The sequence below is a fragment of the Meleagris gallopavo genome, chromosome 1 (assembly GCF_905368555.1).
Source record: "Meleagris gallopavo chromosome 1, MGAL_WU_HG_1.1, whole genome shotgun sequence".
Taxonomy (NCBI): Eukaryota; Metazoa; Chordata; class Aves; order Galliformes; family Phasianidae; genus Meleagris; species Meleagris gallopavo.
The window spans coordinates 165,830,682-165,853,493 of record NC_139404.1 but is presented as its reverse complement, the minus strand read 5'-3'; the positions used below and the strand labels follow the sequence as shown (position 1 = coordinate 165,853,493).

At 41.3% G+C, this 22,812-nt stretch overlaps 1 protein-coding gene across 2 annotated transcripts in view; it reads left to right on the top strand.

Moving 5' to 3' along the window:
• Positions 1–14,819, top strand: part of LCP1 (lymphocyte cytosolic protein 1) — a 44,670-nt gene extending 29,851 nt beyond the window's left edge. For both annotated transcript variants that reach the window (XM_019612149.3, XM_010728823.4), the window contains exons 5-16: positions 420–552; positions 977–1,058; positions 2,605–2,770; positions 4,350–4,492; positions 6,315–6,410; positions 6,922–7,117; positions 8,398–8,476; positions 8,741–8,855; positions 9,722–9,855; positions 10,822–10,945; positions 11,752–11,876; positions 13,362–14,819. In XM_019612149.3, the coding sequence (XP_019467694.1) occupies positions 420–552; positions 977–1,058; positions 2,605–2,770; positions 4,350–4,492; positions 6,315–6,410; positions 6,922–7,117; positions 8,398–8,476; positions 8,741–8,855; positions 9,722–9,855; positions 10,822–10,945; positions 11,752–11,876; positions 13,362–13,494 (1,526 nt within the window). In that variant the 3' untranslated portion in view covers positions 13,495–14,819. The remainder of the gene's footprint in view (positions 1–419; positions 553–976; positions 1,059–2,604; positions 2,771–4,349; positions 4,493–6,314; positions 6,411–6,921; positions 7,118–8,397; positions 8,477–8,740; positions 8,856–9,721; positions 9,856–10,821; positions 10,946–11,751; positions 11,877–13,361) is intronic.
• The last annotated feature ends 7,993 nt before the right edge of the window (positions 14,820–22,812 follow it).

The window sequence follows — 22,812 nt, the reverse complement described above, 5'->3', positions numbered from 1 at the left end:
GCTCTATGGTTGGCTGAGCCATTTATACATCCCCATGCTGGTCCAGCTAACTCAGGAAGACATATATTTGCATTCTCTGATTAAGTTAGGGATGGGCAGTTACACAGCTGTCTGGTTCACTCAGCTGAGTTAGTCATTTGTACAGAATAAATGCTCCCCCCAGTTCCCTTTGTGTCAAGACTAAGTTCTGCTCCCTTGCAACAGCTGTGGTCAGTCACCCCATACATCCTTCCTCATCTTTCCTTGAGCTTCACAAACTCATACTTTTGCCTGTTTCCTCAGAGCCCTCTTTCCTTGTAGAGGCTTGTTTTTTGGTCACACTCAGATTTAGTAGAGTCTTTCCCCCATGTACATTTGTAAGAAAAATGATGGTAAATTTGTTACATGGCAAATGGATGGGTTTGATGTTGTGTCCGCAGAGGAAGAAAAGTATGCCTTTGTCAACTGGATTAACAAAGCCCTTGAGAAGGACCCTGACTGTAAACACGTGGTCCCAATGAACCCAGAAACGGATGATCTCTTCCAGGCAGTTGGTGATGGCATAGTACTTTGGTAAATAATAATTCTCTTTAAAAAGGTTGCACTTCTTTCATGCTTATGAGAATTTTTCTTTGCCTCCAGACTTTTCCAATGAGAAGTCAGTGAAATTTGCCCCCGGTAGTAACTTTTTTCTACTTTTGTTCAAGGACTTTGGGGTTTCATATGAAGTAACAAAAGATACTGAGTGCTTTCATAGGAATTTCTGCAAAATAAACTTCTTGTACACATTGTGGTATTCTTACCCCATGTTTATAGTATGTGACTCAAAATAATTGCTCGAGTATTGTGTGTATGAGTGCACATGTAAAAGGCAGAGGTTGACTATGTTTGTTTAGTAAGTCTCTAGCTCTTTGACTTCTCCTGTAGTGTAGTGACAAAAACTCTATCTGCATATGTTGTTACTAGTGTATCTCGTTGTATTTTCTTGTATTTCCAGTAAGATGATCAACTTTTCAGTCCCGGATACCATTGATGAGAGAACAATCAACAAGAAGAAACTCACACCCTTCACCATACAGGTATAGAAATGCAACAGGATCCCTTGCTTTTCTGCATAGGATGCTCCAATATAAATGCTTAGAGCAAAGGCTGGACTTCATTCTGCCCAGCACCATCAGCCAAAGTTGTTTGTGGCAAACTGAGATGCTCAGATTCACGTGGTCAAGAAGAATTATATTTCTGTTTCTTCTTAAGCGTTTGAGCAATTGGACTAAACGAATTTGTATTTGCACTTAAACCAGTGTATAAATGTTTGCCTGGTCAAAGCTTGGGATAACTTTGTGGTAGATGCCATATGAAAACAAGAGCAACTAGATAGATAATATGGTGAAAAATTCTAGGTGGAGTAACTCTCAGAAGGCTGAAAATGCCCTCCCAGGTTACTCAGGCATTGGACTTGAATTCACAACTGCTGTGTTGTAGTCTGATGTCCTCACCCAAATATCAGCTGTGGTCCAGGCAGTATTGTGGGCTGCAGCGTGCCTGAGATGGAACGAGAGCCTTTGCCTGTCCTTTACAGTCTGTGCTTTTTCACCTTGAAAACTGAATCCTTTCTTTATTTCTATCATCAGCACACAAATACAATTTAAAAATTGGACAAAAAATAAATTTTCACCTACTTAAAGTTTATTACGTTTCTCACACAGCAGTACATAGAGAGATACCTTTATATAAACGACATCTGTATAACAGGGTACAGAATATAAATAGATATATGGAATGGATGTGAACCTAACCTAGTTTAGCCCTCAGCTACCCTGATTAGATGGAACATTAGCCAGGCTCAAGTAAGATCAGAAGCCATTAAATTGGATTTTTATGCTCTATACCACATTTTTCAGTTATAATCGTTTTGGTCAGCAGCATCGCTTAGTGATGCAGCCCAGATCAATCCCTGTCACATGTAGACATGATTCGATCAATACAGCTTCCACTTTAACTTAACCCTTTTACAGCTGTCTGGTAGAGAAAAGATAATTAATTTGAAATGCTCCAATTTTTTCAGCTTATGAGAATTTACACTGTGTCTCTACCTGTGTTTTATAGCTAATCAAATCTATCTGTCACGCCAGCAGCAGTGAAATTCATTTGAAAATTGCAAATCTGTGTGAAAAATGGTATTTGCCAGGCTTTTTCATCTGTTTTACTCACTCTGCTCATCAAGCCTCCTTTTTAAATATTGCAGATTTATGGCTCAGATTTACTTATGCCCTTTGTTATATGTGGGAAGGAAATGGTGAAGGAACAAAACGTTCACGAAATATCACTTTTCTTTCTACCCCTCACTGTGAATTACATAAGCCCTTTGCTTATCCCAGCCCTGGATTCCACATCCCAATGTCCAAACAGAAAATAATGAGGCCTGAACAGTTCTGCCCATGATTGAAACACGAGGTTAAAAATACAGCAGGTTTATTCATACTGATTCCTATGACTATATGTTTTTTGTGTACTTTGCCAACTAGCAATTTATTTGTATCTTGGGTAGTAGGACTTTTCCATAAAGTTGCATTCCTGTACCCTCAGCTCTCCATTATTACATCATTCAGATGTTTTCTTCCCTAGGAAAATCTGAACCTGGCCCTGAACTCTGCTTCAGCCATTGGGTGCCATGTTGTTAACATTGGAGCTGAAGACTTAAAAGAAGGCAAACCTTATCTGGTTTTGGGTCTTTTATGGCAAGTCATAAAAATTGGTCTCTTTGCTGACATTGAAATCAGCAGGAATGAAGGTATGTGTGGCTCTTAGTTTCAGTGCTCTGTTGTTATCACCGAGCAGTCTTCTCAACACAACTATTTTAAAAACTGTCTTAATTCAACATTTTATTTAAGTTTTTGTTGTCTTCTTGACTGCTCTCATTTCCCTTGCTCTCCACAAGTTCTGGCACTCCAAACTCCAAAGGCTGTGGGTAGGCTTGTTTGTGCAAAGCCAATTTCATGCTCACGGAGTTGGGAATTATGGTCTACATCCAGATGTCTTGGTGTTTTGGCACTTTAGTCAACACAGAATTAAATCTGTCTAAACCTGGGATCAAGGAAATGCTACACTGCATTTCTTTCTTTTGGTGAAACCAGTGCCAAACATCTCCCTTTCTTTGGAAAACTTGTTTTATATAATCATGGAATAATTTTGTCTGGAGGTCCTCTGGTCTGGCCATCCAACCACCAGCTTACAGCAGAACCAGTACCAGAGTTACCCATGAACTTGCTTCAGTGGAAGGGCTTGCATTTGTGCATGCAGTCCACACAGCATCTCTTCTTGATGCTGTGATTGGTAGCTTGCTCAGCCTATAGTGGCACTACTGTCCTCCTGTTACCATGCAGATTTCACCTTCATTGCTTCACCCCTTGTACCTTCTAAGCCTCTCATAGCCAGAGGGATCAATTTCTAGAATTCCCAGTTCCTATCCTTTGCTGTGGAGCAATAACAGTGAAGCTGGCCACTTTACTGGGCTTAGTGGCTCTCTTCCCATAATGGTATATTTTCCTTTATTTCTCATCTCAGACATCAGTTTGTCAGAGTAGACAGGCCATTATCATTTTGATTTCATTTTTAGGTTCTCTTTTTCCCTGATAGCCTTCCTCCACAACTGTTGAAGGTGATATTTCTCCTTTTTGAATGTGGACGTTGTATTCCCAGAGAACTCTTGTGAGCAGCTAGTATCAAGGCAGTAAGGCATCCCAACTTCTATGGGAAATATCTGGGATGGGATAATATCATGTTTGTTTTTCCCCTGGTCATGTCACGTGGCAGCTCAGATTAGCTCAGAAGACATCTAATACACTCAGGTTGTTCTCATCCTCTGTTTGTAATAAGAAGCTTCTAGCTAATAGCAGGTATTCATATTAATTCCCCTTTGCGTGTCTTTCAACATGGAACTATTGAATTTCACTCCATTTTTGTTACTGAGTACCATTCCATTCTTCCTGTCTGATTTCCCCATTGTGCACTGTGCTATGCCATCTAGTGAATATCATCATCAGGTTTTTTTTGCACATTGCACACTATGTGTGCCAAGAAAAAAAAAAATTAGACATTAATCCAAAAATCAATCCATGATCAACACCACAAAAATCCTTCTTCCAGATGACTTCTCTCTCTGAGGAACCTGCCCCAGTGTTAGTCTCATTATGTAGCAAATTATTTTTCCTCAAATCTAATCAGAATTTTCCTTACAGCTTTTGCCTGTTGCCTATCATCCTGCTGATTTTTTTATTATTATTATTGTTGTTGTTGTTGTAATTTTAAGGTATTCTGTGAACAAGCAAATAATGTGGCATTTACTGTTTTTTTCTTTTGTACATACTTAGCCTTGATTGCTCTTCTGAGAGAAGGAGAGAGCCTAGAAGATCTAATGAGGTTGTCTCCAGAGGAGCTGCTGCTGAGGTGGGCAAACTATCACCTGGAGAATGCGGGATGCAACAAGGTCAACAACTTCAGCTCAGATATTAAGGTATGAAGAACTGTAACCAACAGCAGCAGAACAGCCACTCCACGCCCAAAACCATGTCATCCAAAGAAGGATCGTGTGCTCACAAAATGTCCCTAAATTCCTTTAGATTTTGGTTTGGAAAGCTACCCAGGCTATCCTACCCAGACATATAACTGGATGTAGGGGAAGAGGATGGAGGCCTTCCAATTCCTCCATTTGATATTTCCTTCAGTACAACATAGGAAGACTCACTTAGCATGACTAAAGACACAGAAGAAAGCATCGGGGAAGATAATAGGAGAGTTTGAGAGTGACACAATATTATAATTTTCTATTGTAACAGATTTTTGGTTCAATTGTGTGAAGTTTATCTCAGAATATCTGTAGAGAGGGAAGAGCATGGAGTCTTTTTCATCTTTTCATAGGCTGCCTACTCAAAGGATTTTTACGCCATGTTTACAGTTGGAAAATAAGGTACACATTTGCTTCTTGAAGGCCAAGAGTTTAGTCTCTACAGGCATGGGGTCCCCCGTACAGGAAGGACATGGAGCTCTTAGAGCAGGTCCAGAGGAGGGCCACTAAGATGATCAGAGGGCTGGAGCACCTCTCCTATGAGGAAAGGCTGAGGGAACTGGGCTTGTTTAGCCTGGAGAAGAGAAGGCTCCAGCGAGACCTCATTGTGGCCTTCTAGTACTTGTGTAGAAACAGGAGGGGGAATGGCTGTTTACAAGGGTGGATAGCGATAGGACAGGGAGGAATGGTCTTAAACTGAGACAGGGGAGGTTTAGGTTAGATATTAGAAGGAAGTTTTTCACTCAGAGGGTGGTGACACACTGGAACAGGTTGCCCAAGGAGGCTGTGGATGCCCCATCCCTGGAGGCATTCAAGGCCAGGCTGGATGTGGCTCTGGGCAGCCTGGTCTGGTGGTCAGCGACCCTGCACATAGCAGGGGGGTTGAAACTAGATGATCATTGTGGTCCTTTTCAACCCAGGACATTCTATGATTCTATGATTCTAAAAGTGTCCCTCCACCTCAATTCTGGTATAAATGCCCACCTTCCAAATACAGTGGTATTAAGAACTTCTGGGGATAGAAAAATATTTAACAAATGGTATCTGTCATATATCAAAAGCAATAAAAATAAAAAAATGAGGTCATCTAAAATTTTTGAAGAATATTTGTTTGATTAAGCAGTCAAGTCCTTCTACATTAACATGCAGTTTTGTTTTCAGTTCTTCTCTGAGTTATTTTTGAGATTAGATTAATATGTTCCATACATGGATATAACTTTTGCAAAAAATGTTAACTTCTTGTCTTGTCCCTGCCCTTTTTCCTGAAGGAAATGCTGATATTGTTGTTTTCAACCTTTGTCCTAGAAAGTTATGCTTTCTCTTCTATAACTGTTCCAGCGTTTCTTTGAAATCTGCTTTAAACCTCTGCTTTCTCCTTCTGCATTTTCTTTTATTAAATGCTCAGCAGCCTGACTTCTACAGCATTATAAAGGTATACATTTTCTTATCTCTAATTTGATGTTCATACTGAGTCAATTCTTACATCTCTTTATTGTTGCTGTCCTTTTTATAAGTGCAACACAGCATTTTGCCTCATGCTTTTAGCTTTTGGTAGTGTATACATATTGGCTTAGGGAAGAAGTGGATCTGGCAAACACAGCATAAAATGGGGATTGTTAAGTGCTCCTAGCTTTAGTAATTTAATTATGTAGTCCAATGATTGATGTAATAAAAATGAAGCATGTGTGCACATTGTTCGAGAGAGCGCTGGCACGCAAAATCTGGGCTTTAGATGTAATTTTTCTCCCTTTAATTTCTCTGTCTGTCACAGGACTCAAGAGCTTATTACCATTTGCTGAACCAAGTTGCCCCCAAGGGAGATGAAGAAGGCATTCCAGCTATTACTATTGACATGTCAGGATTAAGGGTAAGATGAGATGAGATGAGATGAGATTTGTTCAATATTTTCTGTCTGTTACTTGCATTGCTGGTCAACACAAAGTTGGACCAAGATAACAAAACAAGAAAACTCAGTGTAGCAACATGATTGTATGTTTCAGAAGCTGAATGAATAAATCATGTGTTTTGCTTTTCATTAAATATTCAGAGAGTCAGGGAACACTTTGGGTTGGAAAGGATCTTAAAGATCAACTAGTCCAACCTTACTGCCATGGGCAGGGACAGCTCCTGCCAGGGCAAGTTGCTCAAAGCCCCATCCAGCAGTCCTTGAACCACAGCGATAAATTACTAACATGTAGCAAGTAATAAATGCATTTCTTTGGGAATTTATCCAACCCTTCCACTTTTACGTGTTGTGTAATTAAAACAAAGATGGCAAGACAGATAGATTATAGGTAAAGCACATCTGAAGCTTTGGTGTGCACACAGTGCTGGGCTGTGGGGTAGTGCTGATGTGGCTCCATTTTTGGCTGGCACAGGAGAAGGATGACGTGCAGCGTGCGGAGTGCATGCTGCAGCAGGCAGAGCGGCTGGGGTGCCGGCAGTTCGTCACAGCCACTGATGTTGTCCGGGGGAACCCAAAGCTGAACTTGGCATTCATTGCCAACTTGTTCAACAAATACCCTGCCCTGCATAAGCCAGAGAACCAGGACATCGACTGGAGTTCTATTGAAGGTAAGGAAAATGCACATAAAGTATGCTTCTGGCCATCTATCTGCAGGATCTTCATCTCTGAGTTCATGATATGTTAAAGATGAAAGTGTCTGAACCTCCCTGGACTGTTGAGCATGCTTCTTAGCATGAAATTATAGTTGATCTGGCATTCCTTTAATCAGGACATAATTTAAGAATATGATTTTATATAAACCTAATACCTGCCTGCTCTGGGCTGGGGTCAGGACCATCAATGTGTATATCATTTGCTGAGCTTCACATCCTTCTGTTAGCCCTGTACTCTGGATCTGGACTCTCAACAGCCTTGTAGTACTTTGGCTCTGAGGCAGGTGGTGCTTCTTGCAGAATAATCACTTGAAAATGCCTTTCTCAGCTCTCACATTCTAAACCCCCTTAAAGATGCTGCTGAATAAAAGCTTTCAACTTCTAATACTTCTGAGGCATCATCATTAGAGCCATCATTAAACAAGGCAACAGGAAGTGTATTTTTCCCTTTTTGGTACCATTCAAAGATTTTGTTTATTTATTTTCTTTTGGTGCACAGAGATAGCTTACAAAACCCTGAACTGAAAACATCTGAATTGCTTATTGCTTCTTGTGAGGGTCTAATTCTCATTGCACAGCAGTTATTCAAAGATTTTAGGAGAAGGCAGTCCACTATTTGTTTTGGTGCGCAATGTATCTAATAAATCAGTTGTGCAGATGGCTACAGCAAATAAAAAAACTGTCTGAAACAGTTCATGTGGCAGTTAAAACTGTTAGTCTTTTGAGAGTCTGAGCTTTATTCTGTGAATCAGCAGAGTACTTAATCATGTGCTTAGAAGTAAGAAAATACATGGTGTCCATGAAGTCAAAGAGACCAGTGTAATAACTGGTTGAGCGTGTATTTAATTAAATGCTGGAATGAATGGAAGTGTTCTGTTTGTTCTAGCATTTATTCAGTGTATGTTGTGCTTACAAAGAGATACTCAGAACAAATCTATACTTTCAATTATTTTTAAGTTTTTCAAAAGCCTCAGCATGAAATTGTTCATTCTAGACCATGAGCTCTTGAATTCTTGAAGGTATTTCAAGGCCAATCTACCTAAATACTGTAATATCTAGGGCACAAAGAAATATTACATGCACAATGCTCTCTTATTTCTCTTGTCAGCCAGTGTCTCATTCTGTTTATGGTTCAGAGCACCGTGAATTCTGAATTATGGTTTCATCACAAGACACTTATTTTACTGGAGTGCTGTGGTGTGCAGGCCTGTTGATTGATAGATCTGTTGTTTTAGGTGAGACAAGGGAAGAGAGGACGTTCAGGAACTGGATGAACTCCCTGGGCGTTACTCCACGTGTAAATCACTTGTATAGGTAAGGAGAGGCCTTACACTTCCTTCAGACAATATGTGCAGCCAGAAAATTGTTCATAGAAAACATAAAAGAATTTTTAGACCTTAAAATAACGTGTATATAAGATCCAAAAATATATATATATATATATATACATACACATACATATAAAAATATACACATAATATATACGTTTAGGAAACTAAATTTACCTCTACTAATGGTTCAGCTGGATACCTTTCTTCATTTATTTGGTCAGTGATCTATCTTTTTTGTTGTTTTCAGTGATCTGTCAGATGCCTTGGTTATCTTCCAGCTCTATGAGAAGATCAAAGTGCCAGTAGACTGGAACAGAGTGAACAAACCACCGTATCCTAAACTGGGTGGCAACATGAAAAAGGTACAGAAAGCTGGAATAGCTCCAGTAGCAATGCCTTACCCTCAAAGAATGTCTACAGTATTCAAGCCACAATACCAGCACTCATGTTGCTCTCAAGCCCCAAGAACAACACATCATATGATTTTCTTTTGTCTAGTCAGTGAATAATGTTTCATCCTGAAAAAGAAACGTGTTTGACTCACATAGGCTCCACTGACAAGTGAATGGGATTGCTAACGTAAAAAAGACTTGACACCTCTTGTATCAATATTTGAAAACTGTATTTGCAGACCACTTTTGCTACGGCTTTAGTCACCAACTACATTGTATTTTCAGTGTGAGTCATATGGCACCAGCTTAATTGCTGCTGTCCGGACGACTGCCCTCTACATCAAATGAAGACAGTGATGATAAACATTCTTGACCAGGTGCCTCAAGAGCCGATCGCAGAGCTGCTGCTAAATACGCAGCTTTCTCCCAGCTGTCTGGGTGAATACCTCCATCCACTTAGGGCAGGGTGATTAATTGACCTGAAATATTGGCTGGGACATTGATCCTTTGTCTCAGCACAGTGCCATGTTGCTGCAGGTACTTATGAGCTGCAGATTCACATTTCCCAGGGTAATGTGTTTTATGAGCCCTGATGATGAAGTATAACATTTCCTTCTAGGCTGACTCTTACCTTAGTATCTTTGGGATGGTGCTGCCTGCTGGTAGTCAAATACGATCTATATTATCTGTATTATCTATCAGAAAGGATAGGCCACTTTGCCCAGGAGGATATGGGCTAAGTGATCCAAAGAATGTGCAGGAATAGTAGATGTCTTGTCAGTCGCTTCTTTCTTTCCATATTTTTGAACCTTATTAACTGATTCTGTCATTAACAGCTTGAAAACTGCAACTACGCAGTGGAACTGGGAAAAAACCAAGCCAAATTCTCTCTTGTTGGCATCGCTGGACAAGATTTGAATGAAGGAAACCGTACACTCACACTGGCCTTAATCTGGCAGTTGATGAGGAGGTATGGCAGTCAAATACAAGCTTAGGAGTGTACACACAGCTGGCATAGTAGTAGTTTCCAGATGCTATTAACAAGAAGGATTTACAGGCTACAGCTTTTTCTTTCATCTGTTTGCACATAGATGCAGAGACAGGGTAACCTAGTTAGGAACGTGATCATGAAGCACATTATCTTGTTGGCCAAGGCCATTACATTCAATTCATGCAGAAGATTATTACTGTCACCATCCATATAGCATGAATGAATGTTCATTGTATGGAAGAGAGAAAAACAAGATGAAATGTCTTTGTATTGAAGAGTGGAGAAAATGTACTGGAAACAAAGAACTGAAGCAGAAATTCTGTAATCTGCTACCTGGAGCAGATGCAACCTGGTAGCTCTTTCCATTTTAATTTCTTTGTGTCTGTGTTTAAAACTCCATAATAAAATGTAAAGAGGCGTAGTGGCTAGGAAGTGAATACAGATTACGTTCTGCAACCTGTGAGTTTATCAGGTGATTAATACAGGGAGGTGGTGATTACTCGCCATCAGTTTGGGATGTCTTTCCAGGGTGTATGCTGTCATATAGCGAAGTGTTTCATATCTGTGTTTATGCAGGACATCAATTTTAGAAGAGAACAATTATCTTCTGCCTATAAAGTCAGTGATTATTTTTTAAAACAATAAGAGTGAGTCATTTGCACTGAGATCCCAGGATAGGGACCTTTTAGGCATTCTGAGAATCAAAACCTTTTGACACTCCCAAAGCAGTGACTAGGGAATTGGGAGTGAATGAAAACCATTATTAAAATTAATATTAAAAAATATTAAAAATTAGCATGTTATCATATATATATTTTCTGAGTGTGTGGGGAGTGGGGAGATATTGGGTCTAAGATGTATATTGGGTCCGTGCATTTGATCTATTTGGGTTTGAAGTTGTGGTAGACATTGAGCAAAAGCAGATATTCTGGCTTTCCTCTTAAGGTACACTTTGAGTATCCTGGAAGATATTGGTGGTGGAGAGAAGGTGAACGATGAAATCATTGTCAACTGGGTCAATGAAACACTGACTGCAGCCGGCAAGGATTCAACCATCTCCAGTTTCAAGGTACAGATTTTTCTTAGAAGTATGTGCTCAGGAATCTGTTATGCAGTGTGTTTGTGTGTGTTATACACATGGTGTGAATATAGGCATATGTATGCATATACTCACACACTACATTGTCATATAATCAAGTACAGTGTTTAGTTATTTTTCATTCCCTTTTAAAGGCATTTTCAGATCTGTAGATTTTATTCAGTGGCCTTTATTATGAAAAGGTAGTAGAAAGATTATATAAACATAACAGAAAGCACTTCGAATGCTATTTTGACATGTGAAATCAAAGTATAGAGCAGGGATGATAGCTGACAAAAACTACTGTGTTACTGACGATTAAACAGCAACAGTTAGAAGTGACAGTATTAAAAATAGCAGTAAACAATCTGGTAGTAACATTCAGGGCCCTATTTTGCAAGGTACATGGATGAAAGGATTTCCAATTCCAAGGAGCTTCCAATTTCCCTAATATATCACCACTTCCCAAGCTGGGAAACATGCAAGGGATGTAAATTATTAGTTTGCATCAACTGAAGTCCCCTGCCACTCCCTATCAGCAGATTTGCATCACTGAGTTTTCCACCCAGCAAATTCAGAACCCTGTCTTGTGATTTAATACTGTCTCATCCATTCAGAAAAAAAAAAAAATCCATGAAAGGTTTCTGAGTCTGCCTTAGATGAAAAATCATGCTGAGCAGCACTTTATAAAGATCTCACTGGTAAATGAGCTGCAATTGCTCTGGAGCCTGGACTCCGGCTTTGTAAGAGATATGTCTTCCTGTTCTTGCATCTAATTGTGTTTTTCATCCATGCAGGATGGAAAAATCAGCACCAGCATGCCAGTCCTTGATCTCATTGATGCCATTCAACCAGGATCAATCAAATATGACCTCCTGAAAACAGAGGATCTTAATGATGAGGAGAAGCTAAATAATGCTAAGTAGGTTCCAAGTGACACAACTCCAATTAACTCTGTGCTCAGGCTTGCCTGATGGTCTTTGAAACAGTTCTGCTATCCTTCTCATCTGGCACATCCTCAGCTGAGAACCTCCAAAGTTAAAAGCATGAAAGCCAGAAGTTAGACACTAAAATAGGCTATCACTGGAAATGAAGTGTATAATGTCACAATTCCTGCTTCATTGCTCACTTCTGGAGATCAAAATCACTTGGCTTCCCAAGCTCCTATTTTGACTTATTAAATTTAAAACTCTTTTGGAGATAGGAAATAAGGCCAACAATTGTAAGCCAGGAAAACCAGTAATTAGATGTCATGATACTTTGTTAGTCAAATACAGGTGGTACAGGCACATGATTAAGGCAGAAAGGGGAGACAGGATTGATGCCTCAAAAGCTGTCTTTTTGGAGTGTAAATGATTTCCTAGCAGGAAGCCATCCTGAGAGCATCATCTTCTGTCCTTTCAGAGTTACCTGGATCACCTCCCAGTCTCTTATCAGTTTAGCTTCTCCTTTACTTTCTGGCAGCTACAAAAGAGAAAAGGATGACTGCAAGGCAATCACAGCTGCAAATATTTATTTTAAAGACTTTTTCCACTGTTCTTTTACCCTCCTACTTTCTATCATCTGTTTCTTTCTTTCCTTGCCATCCTCTGTGTGTTCCTCCCTGTACTCCATTTTTTTCATCCCTCAGCTCATGTCTTCCTCTGACTTTTTTCCTACCTTTCTTTCCCTCATGAGTGTTTCTCTGCATTTGTAAGGTGATTTCACAGATGAATGTGTTCTGCTGTGGAAAGAACCTGGGATTTTTCTAGCATTTTTCTTATAGAGAGAAAATACATACCCACAAGAGATCAAACAGTAGTCCTGCAACAGCACGCTCTGAACAGGGGATGGAAAGGTCAGATCACAAATTTTGAGTAGAACTCAAGCAAAAGTCCCTGAGCACTGATTTCCAACAACACAGATGTCCACCAGCATCAGCTTTGTGCTTTCCCTCCTTGTGAATTTATTTATGTACAAAAATTGAAAAGCAATAAGAAAAGGAGCAAGACCAGTGTTGTCAGGATAATCTTTCAGGACATGGGAGACTAAATGTGTTTCAGACAAGTTTAACCTGTACTGCAGGTAGTCAGTGCTCTAATCATGAAAGAACATTAGAATCATAGAAATCATAGAATGATTTGAGCTGTAATGGACCGTTAAAGGCCATCTAGACCAACTCCCCTGCAGTGAACAGGGACACCTACAGTTAGATCAGGTGCCCATACTCTGTCTTTTACAAGATATTTAGTGCTTATGACCATAGCTCTCATGTTTCTATAGAACAGTTTAATTTTGGTCAACCACTAAGAAAGTTCCCAACCCACTCTAGTATTGATCATGAAAAAATTTCTTAATGAAGGGAATATTAATGCTACTGCACTGATACATTTCTTTGTGTGTTTTTCTTCCTCCATTTGCAATGCAGATATGCCATCTCCATGGCAAGAAAAATTGGAGCAAGAGTCTATGCCCTTCCAGAAGACTTGGTTGAAGTAAAACCCAAAATGGTTATGACGGTGTTTGCTTGCCTTATGGGGAAAGGAATGAAGAAAGTTTAAAGCACAAAAGACTGGCACTGATGCCTGGTATTCACCCTTTTGATTCCCTCAAACTGGATGCTCTTCTCTGTATCAAGGAAACATGCAGGGTCTCATGCTCGTAAGGCATGAATATTATACATGGTGCCAGATCATATGAAAGTCGTGTATCCAGAAAATGTTTTATTTCAAACAGAAATATATGCTTGATTTCTTTGCCTTACTTTCCACTTTGCTAGATATAACCATTTCATATTCCTGAATAAGTTTTCCAGAAGGCCTATACATAACCTCCAAGTAATGGATACCAAGATTATCTGGCAGAGGTCACCTGGAGATCTTTGTCTGTGGACATGCAGATGGCTTTTAGGATGATGAAATGTTGTATGCTGCTTTTGCCTGAAAATGTCTTCATGCTTCTGGCAGTGCTTCTGCCATACTTCCTTCAGTTTGCACCAGGGGTTGCAAAATGGGTTTCCTCAACCAACGCAAATGTTAGTGACTATATTTTTGGAATGGTAGAATCCTCTTAAGAAATGCTGATGGAAAGAGAAAAGTGCATGGGTCTGCTGTCTGCTGCTGGTATGTGATCTGTGCAGTATCTTTCCCTGCAAGCTCTGCCTCTGCCATCACTGGCACTACTCACAAACTACATTACTGCTCACAGCACCATACTGTACCCCGGTCCTCCAAGAGCAGCTCAGCTCTGGAACCTCTGCAGGGAATGCTCCCCAAAGGGTAATTCATTTTCATGCCATAATACACTTAAAACTTAAGCAGATTGACAAGCATGATAGAAATGAAAAGCGTGTTAAGCAAACTAAGGGGGTATGCTTAGTTAGTAGCAATAACAAACCAGAGGTAAGAAGTTAACCAAAGGGACATGGAATGATATATTTATGTACTGAATAAAAATTAAACAGTGAACTGTACAGACTTGCACTCAAAGGGCTGTGGCCCTGATTCAGAAGAGCATTTAAATGTGTGCTTACAAACAAAACACACATTTCAATGCTTCCCTGAACCCAGGCCAGGATCCTCAGCTGAGCAGCTCCCAGGGCTCTTGCAGATTGCCCCAGCTGAGGACCTCACCCTGTCCATGGATGGCCAGCGGGTGTTTGCACTGAATCTCTTCCTTGGCGTGAGTCATTTTCTGTCCTGGCCTTCACGTGGATTTTGCTGTGGTGAAATGCAGAAGGAGGGAATTTTGCCTTAATGCGATCCTGTTGATACAGTCTCGTTTTCCTCCTCCCCGTCCCCTCAGCCCCTTCAGAATTGCCTTAATAAAGAGCCGATATCCAATGATATGAGAAGTCTCTCCAAATAAAGTGTTCTACAAAGCCAAACGTGTGGTCTTTGCTGTGAGCCGGGCGTGTGCTGATGGGGAAGTGTGCATCACGTAGCTGAAAGTGGGACAAATTTAACGAAGTAGTGCTGTGGCTTTGCTGAGCATATGTGAGCCCTGGCACCGGTGCAGCAGTGCCAGCTAGCCGCAAGATGGCATCGCTCATCTGGAGGTTTAGAGACTGGCAGACGTGAGCTCTGAAAATGCTCTCCTTTGGGAAATGGAGAAAAATTGGGATGTTTAACCCTAGTCAAAGTGCTGGCACCCATCAGCATGCAAAAGGGAATAAGATCTGTCGGCAGAAATGCTGCCGTGAATGTCTTAGCAGTTCTTCATCCCTATCTCTCGTCTCCTGTGAAAAATAAAGCTGTCATGGATACAGTGTGGGAATAACTGTAAGGGTGTATAAATATTTTCACTTATCACCTCAGTTTGACTAATATACTTGGGCTGGTTTGGGGTTTTTTTTAATGGACTTGAGGTTTTGCTTCTGTAGACTGGTAACAGGAGCCTGTAATAAAGCTCCTGCTTGCTCCTGAAAGAGTTAATCCCCTGACAAACATCACCAAAAAATAAAAGGGCAGTTGGGAGGAGGGGGAAGGTTTGGAATTTTTATGCTGTTGCTTTTCTCCAACTTTTTCCATCATTCTCAACAAGCAGCTGTCTACAGGATCACTCCCAAATCAAGCTAGCTTTGTAAGCGCTTCCATTATTGATTTTCCTTGCACAATTAATCATAATTTTCCAAGCTTCTAAAAGGCTTAGTTGTTCATATGAATAAAAATAAAGCATCAGCAATTACCCTAACTAGGAGAATAAAACCATGAGGGCAATCAATCCACGTGCTTCAGGGTACGGTCTCATCACCAGATGGACTCAGAAGGAAATATCCCCCCATAGTGCAGTAGAGCATAATTAGGTGCATGATGAGGATTTTACACCTTGCTGTAAATCATTTCTCCTGGATACTTTTAGAAAGGGGACACCAACAGCACGTGCTCGCATACAGATGAAGTCAGGTTTTTGCTTCCTCCAGAGATAGGAATGAATGGGCATCACTCTTTCCTTCAAGGGCAGAGCACAGTTTCAGGTGCTGGTGTCCACCACTGCCAACCTCAGGTGGTATCTGCAGACCTTATATACCTTAGGGTATGCAAATCCTGCCCTGCCTACAGCAGGGAGTTGGAACTAGATGATCTTTGAGATCTTTTCCAACCCTAGCCATTCTGTGATTCTATGATTCTATTAATTAGGATTGATATTTGATTAAATTCTTACTTTGTTCATATTTTTAATGCAGATCAGTCCTCTTCTGCCACCACGAAGATCACCTCATCCTCATGGCTCCTTCCCTCACAGAGCTGTGAGTCTTTGTTTTCCTCAAGTAAAATAACTATTTTTAAAGAAAGGTGCTTTTTTTTTTTTTAATTGCACTTCATTTACTTTTTGTGCACTGATTGTTTTTAAATGGCAATAGAGGCTTACAGAAAACCTAATTTCCTCCCCGTGTGCAAATTATTATTGCTTGAAAAGTACATCACAGATCCATAATAAATCACCCAAAGCCTAAAAATGCTTGAATTCCCATAGGCTGTTTCAGACTGTTTACCAGTCTGAAATTTGTGTAAAGGGCAGAAAGCCACAAAACTGATCATGCGTGGAAGCACTGAGCTCCCCCAGGGTGGGCACTCATTTAGTGCACGTGTCAAGGATCTAAAGGAATGCAGCAAGGAACATCTGCAAACACAAAGCATGGAGAGAAACCCCTCCACATCCACTTGGGAAACCTCCCAGCAGGTGAGTGACACACATAGTGCTGCTTTGTTTCACACAGGCAGAAAAGTAATATCCTATTGCCACACACTCCTGGCAGCCTGTCCAGGCTCTTTGCCATGGTTAAGCAAACCAGGCACCTTGGACTATGTGTTGGTTTGTCACTGAGGAGAGATGTCTCCTGACCAGTCCTGACATGTCTCCACCATCAGAAGGTGAAGATCTCCCTTGCTTTTGCCACCATGAAATAGGACACGTACAAGAGGTGGTGGATGTGTACCAGATGCCTCAAACCTTCCAGACCTCAAGACTCACGTATGGTTGTTTGCTAGTGAAACATCTCAAGAGAAATGTAGGCCCTCACCACTAGCCTTGCCCCTGCAGCTTGTTGTACTTTCAAACCGCATTTCGTATCAGGAATGTGGCTGCAGTGCCCCATAATGCCTCAGTTATGATCCTTCCCAGGCCAAGATTGGGCACATGGTGAGCAGACTTTGCAGAAAAAATAAACGCCTCTTTGCTGGGATTATACCTTCTGCTAATTGTAGGGTCCATAAACAGTGCTCATGGGATCTCCCTGTGCTGTCACAAACTTTCTTGCCTTGCTAAACCTTACTGCCACTCTTCTAACCTCTACCAGCAGCCATGCAGGCAATGTGGGCAGGTTCAGGCAGTCCAGAGAAGAGCAGCAAACACTGCTGACACATTCAGGAAAATTCAGGGAGAGAGATCACTTCTCCATGGCTATTTGCAATCCTGATTGGTGTACATGCGTATATATGTATATACATACACACATAGAAAAGGGGTGTGAAAGTAATGTCTCCTGTTTTGCTATGTTGGCCCACGATGTCAAAGGAGGATGTTGGTGATATGACAGTAGAGGTTGAACCTTCCCACCAATATTCCCTTACATTTTGTTGGTGTGCAACAGATGGCAGCAGAGGAGCAGTCTGACAAAATGGTGTATGAGATGGAAGTGCGTATGAAGCAGAGATGTGTCACTGAATTCCTCCATCTGGAAAAAAAATTGCACCCATTGACATTCATCAACACTTACTGAGTATTTATGGAGACAAACAGTGGATGTGGTGGGTCATCTCCGCTGGTACTCATTTTTACAAGCATGGCAAGCAGGTGAGAAAAGCTAAGGGTGGTAACTACATAGAAAAATAATGTTTTGTAGCTAAGAATTTGCTTTATCAAATAGCGTTATTGTGCTCTTTGCATCTGCTAGAGTATTCATGGAAATAAATAGGAGGCACTAATTTTGGAGCGACTTACAGAGGGAAAGAAGTCTGTACATCCATCCCCTTGCACTTCAGCCAAAGCACTCTCACTGCACTCGGTGCATACGGCACCTTCCCCAAGTGTTCCTGTGGCTCCCCTTGACGTCCTCTGTTTAACAATGTCACACTTCAAGGGCCAGCTGTTGAGATACAGGCAAATAAATCAATATCTACTGGCAGCGCAAAAACATGAGTCACCTGGGGAACACACTGTTTGGGTAGAAGCTGATAACAGCCCTTCAGGAAATCGAACTCATGAGGAAAGTGTTCAGCCAGGACTGACACATGCTCACCTCCTCAACCTGCATACACAATTTGCTGCTGAATTGAACTACCATGTTCTTTGCTGACCTGGAAAGCTAAACTGCAACAAAAGGATAAAAATGAATGAAATAGGTGGGGGGCAACTTGTGAGTACTCAAAACCACAAAGTGAATGTGTATTTTCAGGCTCTGCTCGTATCTAGCAGTCACACACCAGCGCTCACGCAGGGCTGAGAGGTTCATGTTCTGCCAGGTGAACTCATCATCATTTTCTAACGCAGGTAGAATTTGACTTTTATATTTGGGACTGATATGAGGGAGAAATGCCAGAAGCACAGGCAGTTGGAGATAAACCACAATTTGCCACCCTGGTGGTTTCGTGCTCTGCAAAACTGTTTGCAGACTGAAATGACAGAGGTTGGTGACATTGGCCATGTATGTAAATGATCACAGTGTCCTACGGAGATTAATTGGTTCATGAATAAAGATGAGATGCTGAGGTGTGCAGGGAGAAATCATTTATCAATTATATGCCTTGGAAAGCTGAAAGATGATGCAGCCTTAACAGCTGAATGGGTTTGAAAGGGAGCCTTGTAAATTGAGTTCTAATTCTGTTCTGCTGCATTCATAATAAAGGGCTGTTAAACTAATTGCATCCTTGTGTGGCTCATGAGCAGCAGCCCTCAGCTGCACCACACAGCAAGCCATGGGGATCAGGGTTTAGTTAGATTTTAGTCACCCTTTGCCTCATGTAAGGATGCTAGCCAGCTACTTTTGGCCTTATCGACTGTGATAATGAACCAAAAAAGGGCAAAAGCCTGTAAATATTTTTCAGGATATTAATTTTGCACTTGAACCTGTATTAAAAGAATCAAGAGGAAGAGCACAGACCCACTTGGCTCTTGTGTTCTGCTTAAGCCACGTGGACCCATTGGGAGCCCATCCCTGGAGGGATTTGTTATGGATTAACGAAGCAAGAAGAGTCAGGGGGATGACACCAGTGGCAGAATATGGTACAGCCAGGGAGAATCATCTGAGGGATGTGGCTACTGATAACAGCTGTCTTCCTCTCCTCCTGATCTTTCTATCCACTAATTGATGGTTTTGCTACTACCAGCAGCCTTTCTGTTGGGCAGTGAGCTAGCCCAGCAATCAGGGAAGGCAGCCATGATTAGGCCCTGGCTGAGCTCAGAGGGAATCCTGTGACACTTGGCTGCTGAAAGCTGTGGGTGCTGCTAATGGGAGTCGAGAGTTGGCTCGAGACCATCCAGCTGCAGCAGTTCAAGCAGCTCCTCCTTCAATGTACTTTATCTGATCACATTTGGCTCCTCTTCACCATCAAATACAGCTGCAGGAGTCCTGCATGAGGCCCAGGACGAGTCTAGCAAGAGGTCCAGGCCCAGCCCAGCATCCACATGTGCTGGCATACAGGGTGCTTGAGCAGTGACACCCTGATACAGATGGGACATGAGTGCTTGGCCTCCTCTGCTGATATATTTTTAGGCACTGATGCCATAGAATCATAGGATGGTTTGGGTTGGAAGAGAACTTTAAGATCATCTAGTTCCAACCCCCTGCTATGGGCAGGGACACCTCCCTCTAGACCAGGTTGCTCAAAGCTCCATCCACCCTGGCCTTGAATGCTTCCAGGGAGGGAGCATCCACAGTCTCACTGGGCAACCTTTTCCAGTGTCTCACCACCCTCACAGTAAAGAATTTCTTTCTAGTATCTAGTCTAAATCTACCCTTTTTAAAGTTTAAAGCCATTTCCCCTCATCCTGTTGCTACACATCCTTACAAAAAGTCCCTTCCCAGCTTTCCTATAGGCCCACTTCAGGTACTGAAGGCTGCTATAGGGTCTCCTCAGAGCCCTCTCTTCTCTAGGCTGAACTGCCCCAGTTCTCTCAGCCTGTCCCCATAGGGGAGGTGCTCCAGCTCTCTGATCATCTTTGCCTATCTTAACCCACATAATAAAAGATTTGCCAAAGCCTCATCTGTATGAAGTACGGCCCCAGCACAAAATCCAAAGGATGTCAATACGGCTGCATGTAGAAAGGGAAGGGAGAAACAGAAGCAACCAAAGGAGTGAAGATCTCTCTTTGCCTTTAAAGTGTAATTATACTTCAAAAAGCAATGTAGCAAAGACACCAGGAAGCTATATATACTGCCAGTCCTAATTCCAATAGCAGGAGTATTGAACAAAGAAACCAAGAGACAGTTTTGTTTATTATATGCTTTAAAATCTAAAGTCCAACCGTTCCTTTTTAAGCAAAAGCCTCTGCACATCTAGAAGTTAACAGAAATCAGCACAGGTCAAGTGATCCACTATAACTGCAAGGTTTTGGGTTTCATCTGCTGCATTAATATTTGCAGGCACCAGTTCAGCATAGCCCACAGTCTGCTCAGTGCAGCAGCAATAATAATTAATCCAGGTGCAGCAAAACCTTTGAACTCAGATGGAACTTTTGACCAAGTAGCCCTTCATCAGGGAGTGCTGACTCATCAGAATCTGAAAAGGAATGGTTTTGATGCATTTCCCATCTGAAGAAAAACATATTTCTTCAAGAAAGGGAGGTTTCAACGTGCTGAAATCCCCCCTTACAACAGTTCCTACATCCAAGCTTTCTTCTTCCAAGTCTAAAAAAAATATGCCTAGAAATTGTCAATAAAACTATGAAAACACCTTGAAATTGAATCAAAATCAAATAACAAGTGAAACACAGCAAGTACTCCTATTCACAACAGGTATCCAATCTGAGGGGGAGAGATAGATAATCAATGGGATTTGCTGGAACAAATCCATCCTCCTACCCCCAAGAAGTCACCCCAGCTTCTCTTGCCATGAATGAACAGAACCGAGCATTTAATTACCCACTAATTAAGATGTCTGCAGCAAGTCAGACAAAGTCCTACTCAAAAGTTCTCATTTCTCTGCAATGCCAATGAAAGCAGCAAAAGGTGGCTCACTCAGATGTTACAGTCTGCACTGAATCTCTTCATCTAAGGGGATGAGATGTGTGGATGGTGGAAATGTCAACGTACTCCAAAGGACAAATGATACCCCCTAACAGCTCAGTGAAAGCAAGGAAGTTAATGCTTACATTTGGTGTCTAAATACATTCCCATCCCTTGTGTTAGATTTTTTACTTGTGAAAATGCTTTGGGAGTCGTCAGTGTACGGATGTTTGTTCATCAGGGCAAACCTTAGTGCCACAGTATAAATATATCAGCAGGGGAAATCTAATCCACTTGTAGATTGAACTGTCACAGAAATTGCTTTTGTGTGTGAAATGTGTGTCACGTGGTACAAATATATCTGTGAAGACATCTCACGCTTCTGAAAAACAACCCACTTCATGAAGGTGCTTGCTGGCCAGTAACCTCTATATAGGCTTCCAGCTGGGTGCTGCTCTTGAGGTGGTGATGATGGCATGGGGCAAGTGCTGTGGTAGGTACAGAGCTGCCATTAAATGACCCCAGCATGGCAATTGGTGCTGCTGGCTTTGCACATTGTGCATGCCCTTTTTACTGAGGCAGGCTGTGTAAGTGAGGGGTGGGATACTGTTTGTGTAGTTGGAACACTAAAGGAAGGGAAAAAAAGCAGAAATGATCCAAATAAGCAACATCCAGCGCATGTTTGAAAGGCAATGGTTTCACATCTTAACTTGAGCCACGAGCCTTGAAAAGCTTTCAGATAAGAAAGAGTGGTGGGTACACTCATGGTCACTCATGTCTTTCATTGGTTATTTTTTAATCTCTCATCCTACATTTCCCTTTCTATTCACTGCATTTTGGTGTGTGATGTTTGAACCACTGGACTTGGGTACGTCCTTCTCTCAGAATTTCATTGAGTGACTTTGATTTCTTCAGACATCCACTGCATCTTTTTATGTAGGTTTGTGAAATATCTCCAGTACATATCAGAAACAATAATAATAATAATAAAAACCATGAAACAACTAGGCAAATGGTGACTCTCAGACATGATGTGAGCCAGCTCTTTACCGACAAGCTGGAGAACCCAATCGGGAAAGCAGTCAACATACAGAAATCTCTGATTTCTATCACTGATCCAGAATTTCCTTCTCAGGTAGATATGGTAAAGTAGTCCTTTTTACACTTAATTAGCATGTTAAGACATATATGGAAATGATCCTTTTCTTTGTTACCTGTAAATCTACTCCACTATTTTTTCCATATCTTTTGCTTCATCTTTCTCAGTAGATTTAATTTTTCTTTAAATTTATATTTGCATATCAGATGTTTCCAGACCTAGGAACGACTTGATATCCAAGTTTTGTCACCTGTATTTTCTCATTTACCAGCAGCTTCTTTTTGCCTACATGAGTGGAGAATATCTGAACCATCAGTTTAAAAATCAACCACAGCAGCAGGGTGCTGCTGACTTCCCGTGCTGGGAATGGCCTGTGGGACTTAACTGAACTTCTTGTTTGTTTGAACAGCATTTAGAAAAGATAAAGAAGGAACTACAAAATCTAGGTGAGGTGTCAGTGGTTTAGCTTTCTGTAAGCTTTTTTGGTTTGTTTGTTTGTTTGTTTGTTTGTTTCCTTTGGGTGTCCAGTTTGAGCTCAACTCCATGTTTTCAGTTTGGTGATTTTCAGTGTTTATTTTTGCAGAGATATTAACACCAGGTGATTCACCTTTGCTG